General features: G+C 39.6%; 1 protein-coding gene across 4 annotated transcripts in view; it reads right to left on the reverse strand.

The window, feature by feature from the left end:
- CCDC191 (coiled-coil domain containing 191) overlaps positions 1-19390 on the reverse strand; it is a 99075-nt gene that overhangs the window by 58278 nt on the left and 21407 nt on the right. For all 4 annotated transcript variants that reach the window (XR_006795547.3, XM_045902894.3, XM_064591714.1 and 1 more), the window contains 2 exons: positions 18025-18178; positions 7043-7233 (listed from right to left, as the gene is read on the reverse strand). Coding sequence is in view for 3 of the 4 variants with exons in the window: in XM_045902894.3 (XP_045758850.1) it covers positions 7043-7233; positions 18025-18178 (345 nt within the window). In the remaining variant the exon portion in view is untranslated. The remainder of the gene's footprint in view (positions 1-7042; positions 7234-18024; positions 18179-19390) is intronic.

Genomic DNA, 19390 nt, shown 5'->3' on the forward strand with positions numbered 1-19390 from the left:
CAACCTGAATAGGCCAATAACCAGAAACGAGATTGAAGCAGTGATCAAAAACCTCCCAAAAAACAAGAGTCCAGGGCCTGATGGATTCCCTGGGGAATTCTACCAAACATTCAAAGAAGAAATAATACCTATTCTACTGAAATTGTTTCAAAAAGCAGAAACAGAAGGAAAACTTCCAAACTCATTCTATGAGGCCAGCATTACCTTATCCCCAAACCAGGCCAAGACCCCCATCAAAAAGGAGAATTTCAGACCAATATCCCTGATGAATATGGATTCCAAAATCCTCAACAAAATCCTAGCTCATAGGATCCAACAATACATTAAAAGGATCATCCACCACAACCAAGTGGGATTTATCCTGGGATGCAAGGGTGGTTCAACATTCACAAATCAATCAATTCACATTAATAAGAGGAGGGAGAAGAACCATATGGTCCTCTCAATTGATGCAGAAAAAGCATTTGACAAAATACAACATCCTTTCCTGATTAAAACTCTCCAGAGTATAGGGATAGAGGGAACATTCCTCAAGTTTATAAAATCCATCTATGAAAAACCCACAGCGAATATCATCCTCATTGGGGAAAAGCTGAGAGCCTTTCCCTTAAGATCAGGAACACGTCAAGGATGCCCACTCTTGCCACTATGGTTAAACAAAGTACTAGAAGTCCTAGCAACAGCAATCCGACAACAAAAAGAAATAAAAGGTATTCAAATTGGCAAAGAAGAAGTCAAACTCTCTCTTTTCACAGATGACATGATACTTTATGTGGAAAACCCAAAGACTCCACCCCCAAATTACTAGAACTCATCCAGCAATTCAGTAATGTGGCAGGATACAAAATCAATGCACAGAAATCAGTTGCTTTCTTATACACTAACAACGCAACTGTAGAAAGAGAGATTAGAGAAACGATTCCATTTACAATAGCACCAAAAACCATAAGATACCTCGGAATAAACCTAACCAAAGAGGTAAAGGATCTATACTCTAGGAACTACAGAACACTCATGAAAGAAATTGAAGAAGACACAAAAAGATGGAAAAATATTCCATGCTCATGGATCAGAAGAATAAACATTGTTAAAATGTCTATGCTACCCAGAGCAATCTATACCTTCAATGCCATCCCGATCAAAATTCCAATGACATTTTTCAAAGTGCTGGAACAAACAATCCTAAAATTTGTATGGAATCAGAAAAGACCCCGAATCGCCAAGGAAATGTTGAAAAAGAAAAACAAAGCTGGGGGCATCATGTTGCCCAACTTCAAGCTATATTACAAAGCTGTGATCACCAAGACAGCATGGTACTGGCACAAAAACAGACATATAGACCAATGGAACAGAATAGAGAACCCAGATATGGACCCTCAACTCTAAGGTCAAATAATCTTTGAAAAAGCAGGGAAAAACATGCAATGGAAAAAAGACAGTCTCTTCAATAAATGGTGCTGGGAAAACTGGACAGCCACATGCAGAAGAATGAAATTCGACCATTCTCTAACACCATTCACAAAGATAAACTCAAAGTGGATGAAAGACCTCAATGTGAGACAGGAATCCATCAAAATCCTAGAGAAGAACATAGGCAGTAACCTCTTTGACATCGCCCACAGCAACTTCTTTCAAGATACATCTTCAAAGGCTAGTGAAACAAAAGCAAAAATGAACTTTTGGGACTTCATCAAGATAAAAAGCTTCTGCACAGCAAAGGAAACAGTCAACAAAACAAAGAGGCAACCCACAGAATGGGAGAAGATAGTTGCAAATGACACTACAGATAAAGGGCTGGTATCCAAGATCTATAAAGATCTTCTCAAACTCAACACCCAAAAAACAAATAATCAAGTCAAAAAGTGGGCAGAAGAGATGAAAAGACACTTCTCTGAAGAAGACATACAAATGGCTAACAGACATGAAAAAATGTCCATCATCATTAGCCATCAGGGAAATTCAAATCAAAACCACATTGAGATACCACCTTACACCAGTTAGAATGGCAAAAACGAACAGGGAAAGAAACAACAAATGTTGGACAGGTTGTGGAGAAAGGGGAACCCTCTTACACTGTTGGTGGGAATGCAAGTTGGTACAGCCACTTTGGAAAACAGTGTGGAGGTTCCTCAAGACATTAAAAATAGAGCTACCCTATGACCCAGCAATTGCACTACTGGGTATTTACCCCAAAGACACAGATGTAGTGAAAAGAAGGGCCATATGCACCCCAATGTTCATAGCAGCAATGTCCTCAATAGCCAAACTGTGGAAAGAGCCGAGATGCCCTTCAACAGATGAATGGATAAAGAAGACATGGTCCATATATACAATGGAATATTACTCAGCCATCGGAAAGGATGAATACCCAACTTTTACATCAACATGGATGGGACTGGAGGAGATTATGCTAAGTGAAATAAGTCAAGCACTTATTTGTGGAACATAAGGAATAGCATGGAGGACACTAGGAGAAGGAAGGGAAAAATGGTGGGGGGGAACTGGAGGGAGAGATGAACCATGACAGACTATGGACTCTGAGAAACAAACAGGGTTTTAGAGGGGAGGGGGGAGGGGGGATTGGTTAGCCTGGTGATGGGTATATTAAGGAGGGCACGTACTGCATGGAGCACTGGGTGTTATACGAAAACAATGGGTCATGGATCACCACAGCAAAAACTAATGATATATTTTATGGTGACTAACATAATAAAATAAAAAAAAAATAAAATAAATAAAAAAAATTAAAAAAATTAAAAAAACAAAAAACAGAACAAAACAAAAAAGCACTCTTCTACTTAGCCATATTTCTCTCTCTCTCAGAAGATGGGGCCCATGAATTCCTATTTTTAAAAAGCTCCTCGGGGGATTATAATGCACGATAGCCAAGTCTATGTCATTCCTAAGTATTTTTCTTATGGTGCCTTCTGTTGTAATTATTTTTAGCACTCGGGTACCATTTTTCTCTTCATTTAGACTGAAAACTCCTAGAAGGTAAGTGTTTAACACTTTTTTCCAAGTCCCCCTCCCTGGACTTAGGAGAGAGCCTAGTACCCAGTAAACGTCAGAAAAGCTGGGTGGCTGAAAGAATAAATTCCATCAAACAGAATCAAAGAATGAGTGAACAAATGAATGTCATGGTTTGAGGGATGTCAAAGGGCCAGTTTGTCCACTGGCTGGCCATAGGACCCTCAAATCCTCAAATCCCCATCACTGACATTTGGGCACTGTTTCCACACAACACCTGTGAAAATATAAGAAGTTTCCTGAGAGGGATAACATCAACTGAGGATCACAGTAAAAAAGCACGTGGCGGGGGGGCACCTGGGTGGCTTAGTCGTTAAGCGTCTGCCTTCGGCTCAGGTCATGATCCCAGGGTCCTGGGATCGAGCCCCACGTTGGGCTCCCTGCTTGGCGGGAAGCCTGCTTCTCCCTCTGCCACTCCCCCTGCTGTGTTCCCTTTCTCGCTGTCTCTCTCTCTTCAAATAAATAAAATCTTTAAAAGAAAAAAAAAAAAAGCACGTGGGGCTTGAGGGACAAAGGGAAGAGATAAAAGCATATTCCAGGAAAGGCCCAGAGCTCTGGTGCAAGAGAGGGCAGGACTGCAGGCAATGTGGAGGTTAATAAGGGAAGGACAGAGGTGCTTCTCAGGGAAGAACTGAGAAATCAGGGGCTCAGGAAGGGCTGGGGGAGGATGCTGAGAACAAACCCCACTTCTTCCTAATTTTATCCAGGGCTGGCCATAAATTTGAGAGAGGAAGGGAAAGAGGAGCAATGGAAGAACTAAAGGCAGCTTTGAAAGAGAACATGCTAACAAGCAGATTAAAAATACAGTTCAAATTCCAATACCACCACATCAAAAGGCCTAACTTGGTGTGTACACCAGGGTTTTGTTGTATTACCTAAGCAAGTGAATTCTCAGGGTCTGGGAATATTTGTTCATGTTGAGATTGCATTACGATATTGTATTGAAATTTTATACCATCATTTCCATAACTACTTTTAAAAGAAAAGAGATAGATAAAAATAGGAGGGAGGGAGAGAAAGAAAGAAAGAAAGGAAGAAAAGAAAGAAAATTAAAGAAAAGAAAAGAAAGAAATAAAGGAAGAAGGGAAGGAAGGAAGGAAGAATAGGGAAGCCAGGAAAGCTGGCCCATGCAGGGGACAGGCCAGTGAGGGGAAAACCCCAGGTGTCAAAAACAGATGTGGATGCAAGAGCTGGAGGATGAGGACACAGCTGACATCCGAGTAATGGGCATAGCAAATGATTTCCATGTCCAGGTGGATAGGCCACAGAACCACCTGTGTTTTGCCAATCTGGTGAGAGTTTAGTTTCTACAGTGAGTAACCCATTATATTCCTTGAGCTCATTATTTTAAAAAAATGCTTGAAGACACTATCAAGTTAAATTACAAGAGAGGAAGCAAATGAACTCATTCACTCACTGACTCATTTATACTCAACAAATGTATATTTGGTGTCCACTGAGGTACTAGGAGAAACTCTGATAAACACAGAAAAAGGCTCTCCAGACACGCTCAATCCCACCGACATTTCTTGATTTCTGCTCACAGTATCTACCTCTGAGCTTTTTCCCCACCTTTAATATTCCGACCTTCTTGGAACAAAATCACCCAACTTAATTTCTAGAACAAAGAAAAACATGTAGAGAGCCAGGGATTTGCAGGAAAGCAGCACAAAGGAGGTTTGTATTTAATAGCTCCTTTCTTCTCATATGTTTCTGGCATTACTTGTCATTTGTTAATTGCTACTCTATTTTTCATCTGCAACCATCTAAAGTAAGTTGCCATATAACTGAAAAATATGGCTGTCTTAGGAACCACCACCTAGATGCAATTTAACATTTAACACAGAAGCAGGGTGGTATAGGAAAAAGTATCTGACTCAGAATAAAAAAGACCAGACTCTTGTTGTGGATTAGGTACTCTTACCTTATCTCGTTTACTCTCTCCAGACCTTATTTTTAACATCTGTAAAATGACAGGCAGGATTAGACGATCCTTGAGATGACTTCCTACTCTAAGATTTTATTGCTCTAAAGTTTTGTAGTAAAAAAATTATTACGTGTTTTCTAACTCTGGCACTTTAAAAAAAAATGTAGTACCCATTCTGAACGTTTAAAAATAGACACCTGAAAATAATTCACAGATACGAGACAAAAAGTTCTAAGATCTTTAAAAAAAATTGGCACATCATGCTATTATGAAATCCCCATTTAGTGATTTTTATATTTAAACAGTTTAATTGGAATGAAATCTCAAGTTCTTCAGATTTTTCTTCTACAAGTTTCTTCTGGCATGTAAATTTCACAGGCCACTTTTAACTTCACCACTCAATTTCCACTCCCTTCATGCCCTCACTCATGTTGCTTCCCCTTTATAGCACCTCCAGTTTCCCTCCTTTATCCAGCAAATCCTGCTAGCCAATCCTTTTTCAGTAGGCTATCACCCCAATTCCTTATATCAATCATTGGATCCTGAGAACTTAGAAACAAATTATGGGAAAGAGTTTTCTATGCTGCCTTTTATCCCCCAACTGATGATTCCCCCGGCATACTGTAAAGAAGGGAAATTGACTAGGTCATCCTTCTGCTTAAAATCTGTCAAGAATTCACCTTTATTTAACAAAGAATCCCTAAACTCCTTGTCTTGGCATTCAAGGCCTTTCACAGGTTGATGAACTTGAGAACCACATAGCTGATGATCTTCCAACCAACCTGGATGGCTACACTACACGTCATTACCTCATCTCCTCGTCCCCACCCAGGAGCATTCTACTTATGGTACGGAGTCCAGCTCATGACCCACCTTCCTGATAAAGCCCTTCCTGGCACTCTGTAGGAGCCTCCTCAATCCCTGTGACACTTCGTTCTGCTAAATTCTCAGCAACAGAGGGGATGCACTGTGCAGTTTATGATGCTGCTCAACACCTGTCCTATTTCTAGATCTTGTCTTCCCCACAGAACTGTGAGGCCAGGCATTAGGCTCCTGTGTATCCACCCCAGGGCCTGATGCTGTCACAGGGTTGCACAACTATAGGGGGCACCATTTCCCTCTACGTAACAATGATTTCACACACCATTCATTCAAGTTTCACCCTGAATGGCTAACAGAGTTGCCGGTGAGAGAAGTGAATACACACAAGAACATAAACTGTACCCGCCCCCAAATAAACAAATGGTTCCTTTTAAAGCCATGATTTTGGTTCAAGGGTGCAAAGTTGAACTTGGAAATGAAAAGAAGAAAATGTATCTAATTTTAAGATGATAGGACAAAGCAAGTTTTATTTGAAGACAAATTCTATGTCATTCACAAGCCTAAGAGGGAACTGATATAAAGGTATCAAAAATCTCTAAACAAGGTGTAGAACAAAAGATGGAGGAGTGGGCGAAATCACCTTGGCAGGTCTGCCCTCCTAGATGAATGTTCCCTGTGTCCCTAATTAACATTCTCTGTGCAGACAGGGATTTCTACCAATGAGAATTACTGGCATATAAACCAAACTCTGTCCTCTGAATTGTAAGATGGTCCAAGGTGCAATGCTAGGACACCGGAAGACAGAGAAAAAGCATAATAGTTGCTTCCATCAAAAAGGAAAGCATGGACATTAGCATATTTTAATTAAAAATTTTTTTGCTTACATTTTTCAGTTAAAAGTTTCTAGTTTGCGATGTAATACAGAAAAACAGGGATTACCACATTTTATAATGGATGACGTACTTTTTAGAGTTTATTTCAGAATTCTTCAGGAGGAAAAATGTCCTAAAAACACCATGGTTTTCTTTCTTTTTTTTTTTTTTAAAGATTTTATTTATTTATTTGACAGAGAGAGACACAGCGAGAGAGGGAACACAAGCAGGGGGAGTGGGAGAGGGAGAAGCAGGCTTCCCTCCGAGCAGGGAGCCCGATGCGGGGCTCGATCCCAGGACCCTGGGATCATGACCTGAGCCGAAGGCAGATGCTTAACAACTGAGCCACCCAGGCGCCCCAACACCATGGTTTTCATGATAAAAATAACAGTACCTGTTTTCTTCCCTAAGGTCATTCTGCATGGCTTGAGTCTCCCGCGCCAACTTCTGGGATCTTGTGTAGTCTCTCCAGGCCCGCAGGACCTTCAGTTGGAACTTCCAGTTGGACAGGGTCCCAGCTTTTCCCAGCTTAATCCTGTGATCAAGGATCAGCTCGTGCCAGGCAGAGAAATACCGTTTTTGACACTGCAATGGAAACATGTGGAAAATCACCACGGATGAGCTAATATCTGATACCGAGAGCTGTCACCTCAGATTTCCCCCTCACACTTCTTCTAACAAATCTAGGAACTGTTGTCTTGATGGAAGAGAAGCAAAGTATAATTGCTTTCTGCTAATAATGACGACAAATATTCAAGTCATGCAGCTGAGGTACTCTCGGGCTCACGACTTAAACTCCAATACTTAGTTCTCATTGTAAGGCATCAGTCCGATGGGGATCCCGAGTAATAGTCACTTCGAAGACCCGAGTTAAGGGACTCATTTGAAAAGCTTGAAACATCTGCTTCCAGTAGGCTTGCTAGCTTGTCTTGGAGTGTAAATACCACCTGAGTAATTCATTCCTATTACTAACGCTGCTGATGTCCTGCACAAAGGAACATGGAAGATCCCATGAGGAATAGAATGGGGGACTCTGGTCCCTGGAAACAAGACAGCTAAAACAACAGCTTCAGCTGAGCCACCACTGACCATGACAGAGCTCTGGTGAGTGCCTAGAGAGACCAGATGCTCAGGATGCTTGGGATCTTCCACTACATGCATCTTGACAACAAGACAGGATCTACTGAGCCTAAGGATGTCCCTAGAGAAGAACTTTACTCATGGTCCTAGTAAATCTCTGCGATCTAGCCCTTGCCTACATCTCCTACCTTCAAGGTAAACTTAATGTTCCCACTACATCACATAACTTTCAGCTCTTGACCTTACATCAACCACACTGTTTAACACTTTCCTATGTTCATACTAATTTCTTGGTCCTCCTTTTCTGCCCTTTCTTTGACTGACTACTTCAGGACTCACTTCTCTCTGGAAGTTCTCCTGTTACCAACTGCTCTCCCCAAATATAAGTGTCCTTCCACTACGTTCCCAGAGCAACCTCTGCTTTCCATCAAAACACTCATTACACTGTATTATAACCACTTGTTTACTGGTTTCCACTAGACTGTGAGCCTTCATAAGGAAGGGACTCGGTCCCATGAATGGAAATGGCAAATCTGAGAGTTGTACCAAGTGTTGATAGCAATAAAATAGAAAGTAACCTCATAGAAAGTGACTCTGTGGGAGACAGAGGGGGTGCATGATGACCAGCTTCAAGCACTTGCTAGCCCTACAAGGGTCAGCTGTTATTTACTGCTTATATCTGTGCAACAACACTTATCTTTCACTATTTCAACATTTAGTAAGCAGCCACCACTGGGTTTAAATTGGGGAACTCTGAACAAAATTAAGAGGGCAAATAAATTAAAAGACTAATAACCTAAGGGAGCATATGTTAGAATTCTTAGAAATAGCCCATTTGGCTAGGAATGTTTTCTTATACAAGAATTCAGTTCTATTCCCATTTAGACAAATTACAGAATCTTCTTTATTATTATTTATTGGGAGAAACCATGGCAAACTTTAAAAAGCTCTCATTCCCTTTCCATTATGTCAAATGAGGGTGTACTGTCTAGACCTTCACCTTAGATCCCACGGAAAGAAGGGAAGAAGAGAAGACAGGGAGGGAGGGAGGAAGGGAGATTTGCTGAATACAGGATATGCCTGCAGTCATAAAAAGGCAAAGACACACAGCTGCCAGGTTGAGTTTTTGCATTATTATTTGCCTGTCTAACCCACAAAATAAAGCATGAAAAAAATATATTAACTTGTGTGCCATAGTCAAAAGAAAATATCCTCTGTCTACCAGATTCATTTAAGAGACTCCTATTGGTGTACAGCTATCTCTGATTTTAACTCCTGGAATATTTCTAATGATGAAATAGTATAAACATAATCCACCTGGACGATAATAACACTATTAATAGCGTGCTTCTTGGATTTCTACATTCCTTGTCTATTAAGTTCAAGGCATTACTGTAAGCACAATATTACATGCACTATTAATTTGTAGACCATCATTACAAAATAGAGAGACTGCAGATATTATTATGATTTACCTTACACTAAGCTGAACTTCAAGTAGAGAAGAGTTAATGACTAAATTCACAAAGTGAAAAGTTAGTGGTACACCTAAGGCTAAAACCGAAACATTCTGGCATCCTGATGACCTAATCTATTAGGCAAAAAGTCTCCTAAAAATGAAGGCCAAAATCTCTGCTTCTTTTATACCAAAAGAGAAAGAAGTCAGTACATAACTAACTATGGTAGAAGAGCACCACTAGAACATAACTGAATTTAAGAAGGGAAAATTTGAGTTCCTAAATGCTATAGTCAACATACTTCTTTAAAATAGTTAAGTTTAGACTTTGAAAGCAAAATGATCAGTTTTAAAGGTCTATAATTCAGTTTCACTACATAGAAGTAACAGCAAAGTGACAGACTCATAGCAACTGTTTTCTTGAAATCAATTTACTGGTTTTTCCTGCCTATTCAAAAGAGCAATCCCATTAAAATTTAAATGAAAAAATACAAGTGTGAACCAAGAATAGCCACTTATTCTTGACTCAGAGCAATCGTTATTCAGGCAAACAGGAGTCCCATAAATGTGCTTAGAGGAAAATATTTGGGAAGGAAAATATTCTCAGTCCTGTCTTCTCTGGAAGATGCTAGCACTCTGCTTTTATTTAGAAGGGATGAGAAGTGGCATACTTCCATAGTCATGATCTATTTATTCTTTCTATTACCTCTCCCCCCAGCTGAGTCCCTGCTGTTCCCAGGCCTGCTTCTCCTCTTCAGTACTACACTCGGGAGCAACAACCCTGCTCTATCCTTTTGCGCTCGGAAACAAGAACTATTATTTAAAAGCACAATCGGGTTGGAAGAGGAATACACTCTGTTTAATTCATTCTATTTAATAAGTTCTATTTCAGAATTTAATGTTTTAACTAGCTGGATGACTAGGATGACCTCCCTCCCTTTCTTACCTAGTTCCTTTATTTCTGCACCATGTTTTATTTCTGAAGGATTTTCAAATACAGTCATTGATTTTAACTTCCACATCACTTTAACATAGTGGTGGCAGTGAAAATTAAGGCTTCCTACAGGTAAGTAAAATACTGAAAATCACGGTGGGAAGAACTGTTCCTAAATACATTATCTCTAATAATTTATAAAATAAAATACTACAAAGTGAAATTTAGAAAGTTTTTAAGGGAAATGCTCTTCTCGTCTCAAAATCTTCTACATCATTTGATCGTTAAGGATTCCACTCAAGAGAAGAAATGACAGCTCGCCCTGCTAAATTTATTACCTGCACTGGAGTTGCCCTTGTTTTGTTGGCAAGAAAAGCTCTTCCCTGAAGTGTAATCACACTGCTGTCACGGAGGATGACTGACGTTAGGTGGAACAGCAATTTGCTATCTAATCTTCATTGTAATTCTAACCCCGTCACTAGAGATGCTTGTTCTGATTAATGAAGTGGGTAACTCATCAAAATTCCTCAGCTATTTCCCTTTTGTCAGAAAGCTCAGTGATAATTGCATCAAAATTCTCAGTCATGGAAAAATAAACAATGCATTGTAAAGAGGACAAAGTGTCAACAAGTTTACAATTTATTTCTGCTGAACACAACTAACTGTGGTGCAACCAGTGGTGGAGGGGAGTTGGCCGAGGCTCCCCTCCACGTTAGCAAGAAAGCTACACGCCCCCTAGGACCCCAGGTGACTCCTTGCTGCTCCCTGGCTTTTAAAAGTAATAGGCGCTCTAAAGCTACCCAAGGAAGTAACTTTTTTCCTTTTGGGGACCAATCCAGCTAGGCAAAAGCCCCACGGAACCTTTGCAGTCCCTGGGGGTTGGGGAGAGGAGGATCCTATCAGGGCAAAATGAATGCCCCTGGGAAGGAGTATCCTGTGTCCCACCCTACTCCTGATTTTCATACTTATGCCCCAAAGAAAAGAGAGGAAGTCATTGTGCCCCCTACCCCAGAGCATAAATACTCCTGTAACTAATTATGTTAGGGAAAATAGATTCAGTTCTCTGCACACAGTGCTAAGACCTGGACAATGCCTGGTTCCATGGAAAAGCCCAGAGGCCTACACTTTGACAACCACTGCTGTGTGAAATGCTAACCCTGGTTACAGACAAAAAGCTATTTTGTTATATCCTGGAAGATGCAATGCTCTTTTAACTTCTGTATTTAAGTTTTTTCTCTTTCCTTTTTTAAACTTAAAATAAAAACAAAAAACACCCTTATTACAGAAATTTAACAAACATACCCAAAAGTAGAACAGTAGAATAAACCCCCCATTCAGCTTTTAAAAATTACCAACATTTTGGGGTGCCTGGGTGGCTCAGTCGTTAGGCGTCTGCCTTCGGCTCAGGTCATGATCCCAGGGTCCTGGGATGGAGCCCCGCATCGGGCTCCCTGCTCAGTGGGGAGCCTGCTTCTCCCTCTCCCACTCCCCCTGCTTGTGTTCCCTCTCTTGCTGTGTCTCTCTCTGTCAAATAAATAAATAAAATCTTAAAAAAAAAAAATTACCAACATTTTGCTGATCTTATTTTTATTTTCTCTTTCCATCCATTTTTTTTTCTGGAATATTTATAAATAAATCCCATACATCAGACATTATATCACTTCACTCATAAAGTGTGAGTATGTACTGCCAACATTAGGACATTTCGTAAATTCTCCTTAATTCTGCTAAGAACTTTAATCCGTAATATTGCTTTTATTAATCTAACTCTGTTTCACTTCAGAAATAATACAATTTCAGAAAGCAATTGCTTAGTCTTACCATACAGTAAATTCTTAATGAGCAAAACTCTCTGGGATCTTGTAAAGAAGAATGATCACAATACAGCCTATAACCTGACTATTCATTAGGACAGTCCTCCTTCCCCAACGTAGCTCAGGGCCTCGTGTCTTTAGGGAGGGCAGACCCGCTGCTTCCCATGAACTCTCCTTCTTCCTCTTCCAGACTTCCTTCCCCCCTCCACCAATCCCCACTCCCTGCCATTCTCCCCCACCCCCAGCCACACACACACTCGAACTACTACGGAGAGTAGAGCTCACCTCAGAATATATTAGACAAATGTTAGGTTCACCTCCAGGGTAGACTGACAATAAGACAATGATGTGATGTCATTTGTTTCTATGTTTCTATGTCATTTGGTTCTCAAGATCCTTAAAAATAGTCACCTGAAATATCTAGTATTTAGGGGAAAAGATATTCTACGCTGTAAAATTTTACGGAATGGGCTCCATTTATGCCAAAGGCTCTTTTCTTATTTCTTTAAAAGCAGAATTTAATCAGTACTTTTTTCAAAAGACAAAAAATTACTTATACACAAATTGGAACCTCTAGCTCAAAAACGGCTTCATGGCGTTTTGAAAAGCAAAACACCAACACGATATTTTGGTAAAATGGCCTTCACTGTCCCTTCTGGGAGAATGGGAAACGTGAGTTGACTCATAGGGCGAGGGTAAGGAAGAAAAGAACAGCAGAATAAACAACCTCCTTACTAATGCCGATAAAATTTTACTTGGAAATTTCCCAGAGTTAGCTGTATGAAGTAATATAGAATAACGTTGCAAACCCCTCCTAAAATGCATACCACACGTGCTCCAAATTTGGCAATAAGCTTAGAGGGAGAGTTACATGAATCCCAACGTCCTTCACGTGTGTGCCTGACATTTCTTTCTCTGAAGTTTTATTTGCAAAGAGGCTTTTCCTTCATTTCCTTCCTCAAACAGAGAGAGGATGGTTGCGATGTTTCCCCTCAGAAATGGCTTTACTTCAGTGGCATGTAGGCAGTCCTGACAGAACGAAGATCTTTGGGGATGAATCGTGCTATATAAATGAGGTACTTAACTACAGTTTTCATCATCTTGTCAGAAAAATCCAGGCTTCTTTTCCATATATCTCCATGTTCCCCTGGTTTAGTGTGGGGTGGCCTTTTGGAAGGTGCTATGCCGTAAGCGCAACATTAACAATGATTCCTTTGGGTCACTATTATCTTACTAACAGAAAAACCCAACCAAACAAGCAAACCAAAACTTCCCGCACAGAATTAAGATTTAAGTTAGTATCAACTCATCTTTCATTGTTCTCTTCAACTTTCACAAGCAGCAAAGATCATAGACTTTCTTATCTTCTTAAGAAAACATAAAATGTATTTCAGAACAGGGTTAGAATTAAGAAGGCCATTTCCCAAATAGTATAAGAGTTTCACAGTTAATCCCTTGTTGTTTCTGCTAATTAGCAATGATATGAGGACTGCTGTATCTCCCCAAGAGATTTCACTGCAAGATCAAAGAGAAAATAGGATGGAAAATGGAAGTAGAAAGTTTCTATACAGAAAGAGATGTTTTTGATATAACAAAGAGACCAGGCAATGAAATATGTGGGGAAGATGCACACACAGCACTGCACCTGAACCTCTGTTTGGATAAGAGGGCCAGCTCTGTTTCTCTCAGAAAGTCTCCTATTGAATAACTGGGCCCACATGTGATGTTAAAAGAGACTGTCTGGGGGAACAAATACAATCCAGAGTCAAAGCACAGAGAATTACAAGAATTAAAGGAGCTTGAACTGGAATTCCTCTTAGAAACAGATTCTTTAAAGTCTTCCTACAAATACTCTATATAGCTTGCTATTGGGCTTGTGACAGTGAACCATTTTGAGGGTGCTGACAAGAGTTTCCTGTTATCTAGCCACTCACTGCAAGCCAGCTAGGCATTTTCCCCCTTTTTATCCTGTGGTCATATTTAGGCTGCTGAGTGTTCAAGTTTCATTACCCAAGGGCAGCTTTAGGCTCCTTTAGAACCAGGCTAGGAATGTGGACTAGGGCCAAGGTAATGAGCCCAGGGGGTCTGCTACTCCATGGCATTTACCAGAGGACTGTCCTGTCTCCAGCCAAGTCTACGTAAAAACCTGAGGAGTCTGGTAGGGGGATTTTCCCCATGTCTTGTTACACTCATATATATAGGGGAAATCAAAATTACAGGTTCACTAGCCATGTTGCAAATAAATAACATAATCACACTGAAATGGAAGGGGAAGAACAGAACCTAACCTATAACCTAAGTAATAATATTCTGGCTGAATGCGACTGAAAATGAAAATAATGTACCAATATTGTACTCTGGTTAGCGAATTTGTTTACAGAGCAGTATGGGTTAGTGATTCTGAAACCACTTTTATAGTATAGCAGGATTAAATAAGTAAATATATTTTGGGTAATGAGTGCCAGATTTCTCACTGCCAGAGAAAGGAATTATAAATAAGCAAGGGGGAAAGGGTACACTGAAACGTGTGGTGCTGGATTAGGGTTGAAGGCATCATTATGAACTCATGATTATTTTAATAAACATATACAGATAGTTATAGAAAGAAGTTATAAATAAGGAAGAGCAAAGGATACCATGGCCCCTGTGTTACTGCACTGGAATTCGAGGTATCAGTATGAACTCACGGATTTTAACATGTCTACAGACAGACAAACACAGAAATACATATAATGTGTATATATGTGTGGGTTAGTATACACACATTACCCAGCTCTGTCTGCTGAGTAATGACACCCCAGTAGCAGTAATAGCACCCAGTATTCATATTTGGGTTTCTAAATACTATTCTCCAATAAAGAAACCAGAGTTCTGTGTAGAAGTGGTTGATTCCAGGGCTAGAAAGGGAAAATACAAGATGGGCCTGAATGTCCCATTGTGCCAGAAAGAAAGGAAGTGCTCAAAAAAGCATGGAAGCATTTTGAAAGAACAAAGAAGTCAACCTGAAAGATTTTCCAATGGCCAAAGTCAGAACAATTTGAGTAATAGAGTAAGCAATAATAATAATCACCCACAAACTAAAATAAATACCCATGAGCCCATGCTGCTAAGAGGACATAATTGAATATATAAATAAATAAATGGGGAGAAAGGACAGGTTTTCTTTCTAGAAGAATTTCAATTAATAAATGACGAAGAAATGAGGGAAATACAAAATCATCATTAGACAAATACATTAATGTTACAGGCAAGACCTACCAATGGATGTTAAAATTAATAAGTGAAAGTTTAAGGAGAAACAGGATATTTGCATATTTTACTATATCTCCTCTAAGACATTCCAAAGGAGATATAGTAACTTTACAGTACAGGAGCACCTGGGTGGCTCAGTCGGTTAAGCATCTGACTCTTGGCTTAGGCTCAGGTCATGATTTCAGGGTTGTAAGATTGAGCCCTGCATCAGGCTCTGCACTGGGCATGGAGCCTGCTTGAGATTCTCTGTCTCCCTCTCCCCCTCCCCCCCCACTCACTCTCGCTCATGCTTGATCTCTCTCAAAAAAAATAAAAAAATAGGGCGCCTGGGTGGCTCCAACCATTAAGCGTCTGCCTTGGCTCCAGTCATGATCCCAGGGTCCTGGAATCGAGTACCACATTGGGCTCCTTACTCAGTGGGGAATCGGCTTCTCCCTCTGCTTGCTGCTCTCTCTCGCTCTCTCTCTTCTGACAAATAAATAAAATCTTAAAAAAATAATAAAAAAATAAAAAATACAATAAAAAATACAAGCAACTTTACAGTACAGAAACCCAGCATACTAACACTGTGTACCCCCAGTATGATCCTGAGAAGGGCACAGCATCACTTCTTGTAGTAAAGTTGCCAAAAATGCATAATCTCAATCTAAGCAGGAGAAAATATCAGAAAACCCAATGTTTTCAGAATGCTGAGAGACATTGTACAAAATACCTGATCAGTACCCTTAAAAAATGTCAAGGCCAAAAAGATAAGGAAAGACTGAGGAGCTATTGTCATAAAGCTGGAAGAGGCAAAGGAGACATGACAGCTATATGAAACAGAATTATGGACTGAATCCTAGATATATACTCCTAGGCATTCTCTTTTTTTTTTAAGTTTTTTTTATTTTATTATTCCTAGGCATTCTCTAATGTAGAATCATGGGCTAAGTCCTGGAATAGAAAAAGGACATTAGTGGAAAAACTGGTGACATTCTAATAAGGTGTATAGTTTAGTTAATGGTATTTGATGGTATTGTACCAAGGTTAATTTCCTAGTTTTGATAATTATGTTACATTTACGTAAGATGTTAACATTGGGGGAAGCTGCATGAAGGGAATTCAGGTATTCTGTGTCCTGTTTCTGCAATTTTTCTGTATGTCTAAAATTATTTCAAAATGAGAACTTAACAACAATATAGTATAGGTTTAGATCAAGCAGAATCTGTGAGGAGTGGAGATAATTTATTCATAATCTCACATTTTTAAGTTACACTGGTTGGTCTTTTTAAAACTGAGTAATCGGTTTTAGGTGGACCACTAATTTTGTAAAACTCTTCTCAAGTGTCTAAAATTCATAACTAGCCACTTCTACCTAAAACATGTATTATTTCTTCCTGTACAGTGAATTTAAAAATTAAGTTTCTAGAAAACACATGTCTTATTCATCTCTCATTGGATGGGTAACATATCATGGCACGTTTTCCTCACTCCTTCTCTAGATGGCCCCCTGAGTATTCATCTCCTTTCCCATTTTCCTTCAGAAATCTGAACTGTTATTGTAGGACACACCAATTCGGTCTTGTGAAGGATACAACATCTGAGTCCTTGCCAATCTTTCTCAAAATGTTAATGTCAACTCTTAACATTTCCTTCTCCTAACTCTTCCCTCACTATTCCTAAAGCCAAAACTCTGACCAAAGCTTTTGTTGTTTTATATCTCAATAATTATGACTTCTTGCCCATCAGTCCAAAATACCTCCATCAAACATCTCTCTCTCTCTTTTTAAGATTTGAGAGGGAGACCACGAGGGAGAGGGAGAAGCAGACTCCCCGCTGAGCAGGGAGCCTGACACGGGGCTCAATCCCAGGACCCTGAGATCATGACGTAAGCCAAAGGCAGATGCTTAAGCGACTGAGCCACCTAGGCGCCCATGTCTCTTTTTAAATTGTTTAGATTACATTACTTTCTGGCTCATATCCCAGTTATCAATATTATATTCAAATTTCTGATACTGATTTCCAGGGCTTCTGTAAGTCTATCCTATATTTATCAAGCTCCCTCAATATCATCTTGACATTGTCTTTTCTCTTGTTAAATCTGTGCATTCCTGCATTCACTTCACTAACTTTCACTGAATTTCAGCGAAGCCTAAGGCTTTGGGTGGGTGTTACAAGAAATATAAAATATCATATCTATCTTTTCTCATCCAACCTTCTCACTTTACATGTCTTCCAACTAATCCCTTTTACCTGAAATGTTGTAAGTTCCAAAGGCATACTGCTGTCAATCCCACTTCACTGAAAGAAATTTCTGCTTAAATGGCCTGGAAAGGATGCTCATTTGTCAATAAAAATAGACTAGTTTTTTTTGTTGTTGTTTTGTTTTGTTTTTTACAAAAAGTAAAAGAGAGGGAGAAAAGAGTAAAATAAAATGCAGACCATGAAAAGGAGAAGTGTATCACTGCTTTAAGATCTTAGCTCCCAGAAGGCAAGTGACTTTTCTGAGTAATTCTTCTGAATAATCCAGAAGACTGTGGAAGCCAAGCTTTCAAAACCTACCAGAGATCTACATTAGTAGTTACATGCTATTCTGAAAAGAGTAATTTAGGAAGCCACCCTAGATTCACATCCGATTTCCCAAGATCAAAGTATCTATAAGAATAGCCCCTGCACAGAGGACTGGAGCACAACCCCATGCCCTACCTAGGTCAGGTGGGCAGCATAGAACCAACGGTGTGGGCAATTTGGTATTTGCGATGAGGCTCAGTTGGGCTTAGTGTGACACTGGCCCATCTCTGATGGAGCCCTCTGTCATTTACACCACAGAATGCTGAAAAAAGAGAAGTTATAATTCCCACCTGATGATTTTCCTTGAAAGTTTGGATTAATAACTCTCTCAGTTTCTTCTTTCTTTCTTTCGCCATTTTTTCTTCACCCAGAAGAATATAATCACTCTGAACCATGCCTTTTTCTGTATTTTTGGGAGAATTTTCTTCCTGCTTTTTCCTCTCTCTGTTAACAATTTTAAAAAATACATGTATGAACAACAGAATTAATGATGGGTAATTACAACCTACTATAGTGGAATGAACACTGAATTTTCCATCAGAAGACAGATTTTTATTTTTTTTAAATTTTTTTTAAAAGATTTTATTTATTTGACAGAGACACAGCGAGAGAGGGAACACAAGCAGGGAGAGTGGGAGAGGGAGAAGCAGGCTTCCCACGGAGCAGAGAGCCCGATGCGGGGCTCGATCCCAGGACCCTGGGATCATGACCTGAGCCAAAGGCAGACGCTTAACAACTGAGCCACCCAGGCACCCCCAGAAGACAGATTTTTAGATTTGGTTCTAAAACTACATTGTAGGGTGATTTTTTTTTTTTTAAGCCTTAGTTTACTCCTTTATAAAATATAGATTAAATAAGAGACATACACTCTGAAATTAGAAAGCCCTATAAATATTTTGGTAAAGTATTTTTATTGAGTTTATCATCGAGGGATACTTAGATCAAAATTTGAGTTAACAATATGTAGACATAAGCTCTCTCTTTTCTTCTAAGGGAGAGACCAAAAAAGGACCCTCAGGTAAGAGAGGGATGAGATTTTTACCCCAAGGCTTTTACAAGGCTTCTAGGGAGAAAAATAACAAAAGAATTAGGTATTCTTGTATAACGAGAGAGTGAAATTTATATTAATTCTAAAATAGCTGAAAAGAGAAAAAATAGAACTTAATAACAATAAGGAAAAAACTTTCAGGCAAGTGACAGGAATCACTCTGTAACTTTGTTGCTTATTTCTCTGGTCATCCGCTGTCTCACCCACATATCCTTTCTCATCCAGGTCATCCCTCTTCCACATGCCAATTCAAGCAAGCTCATAGTCACTGCCTTCTTACTGGAGTGTACTAAAGTATATGTATGTATATGTGTGGAAGGTATATATACTACCAATGATACAGTAGAAATAGTCAGGAATCAGGATTCATGGGCTCTGGCCACAAACCAGCTGTGAAAACTCACACAGGTCACCTTATCTTTCTGAATTTCACTTTATAGTTGTGGAAACTCAAGTTGAGAGGGATGCCAGGCTACTCTATAGACATTCTCATTAATTCTCATATACATACAGAGGACACACAGTGTTATATCTTATTATTGGTGATGTTAACCATCACTTGGCTAAGGGGACCTCTCCAGTATGAAGTTGCCATTTTTGCCTTAATT

The sequence above is a fragment of the Mirounga angustirostris genome, unplaced genomic scaffold (genome assembly GCF_029215605.1).
Source record: "Mirounga angustirostris isolate CCGP_5_RB_7025 unplaced genomic scaffold, mMirAng1.0.hap1 SCAF_1, whole genome shotgun sequence".
Lineage (NCBI taxonomy): Eukaryota > Metazoa > Chordata > Mammalia > Carnivora > Phocidae > Mirounga > Mirounga angustirostris.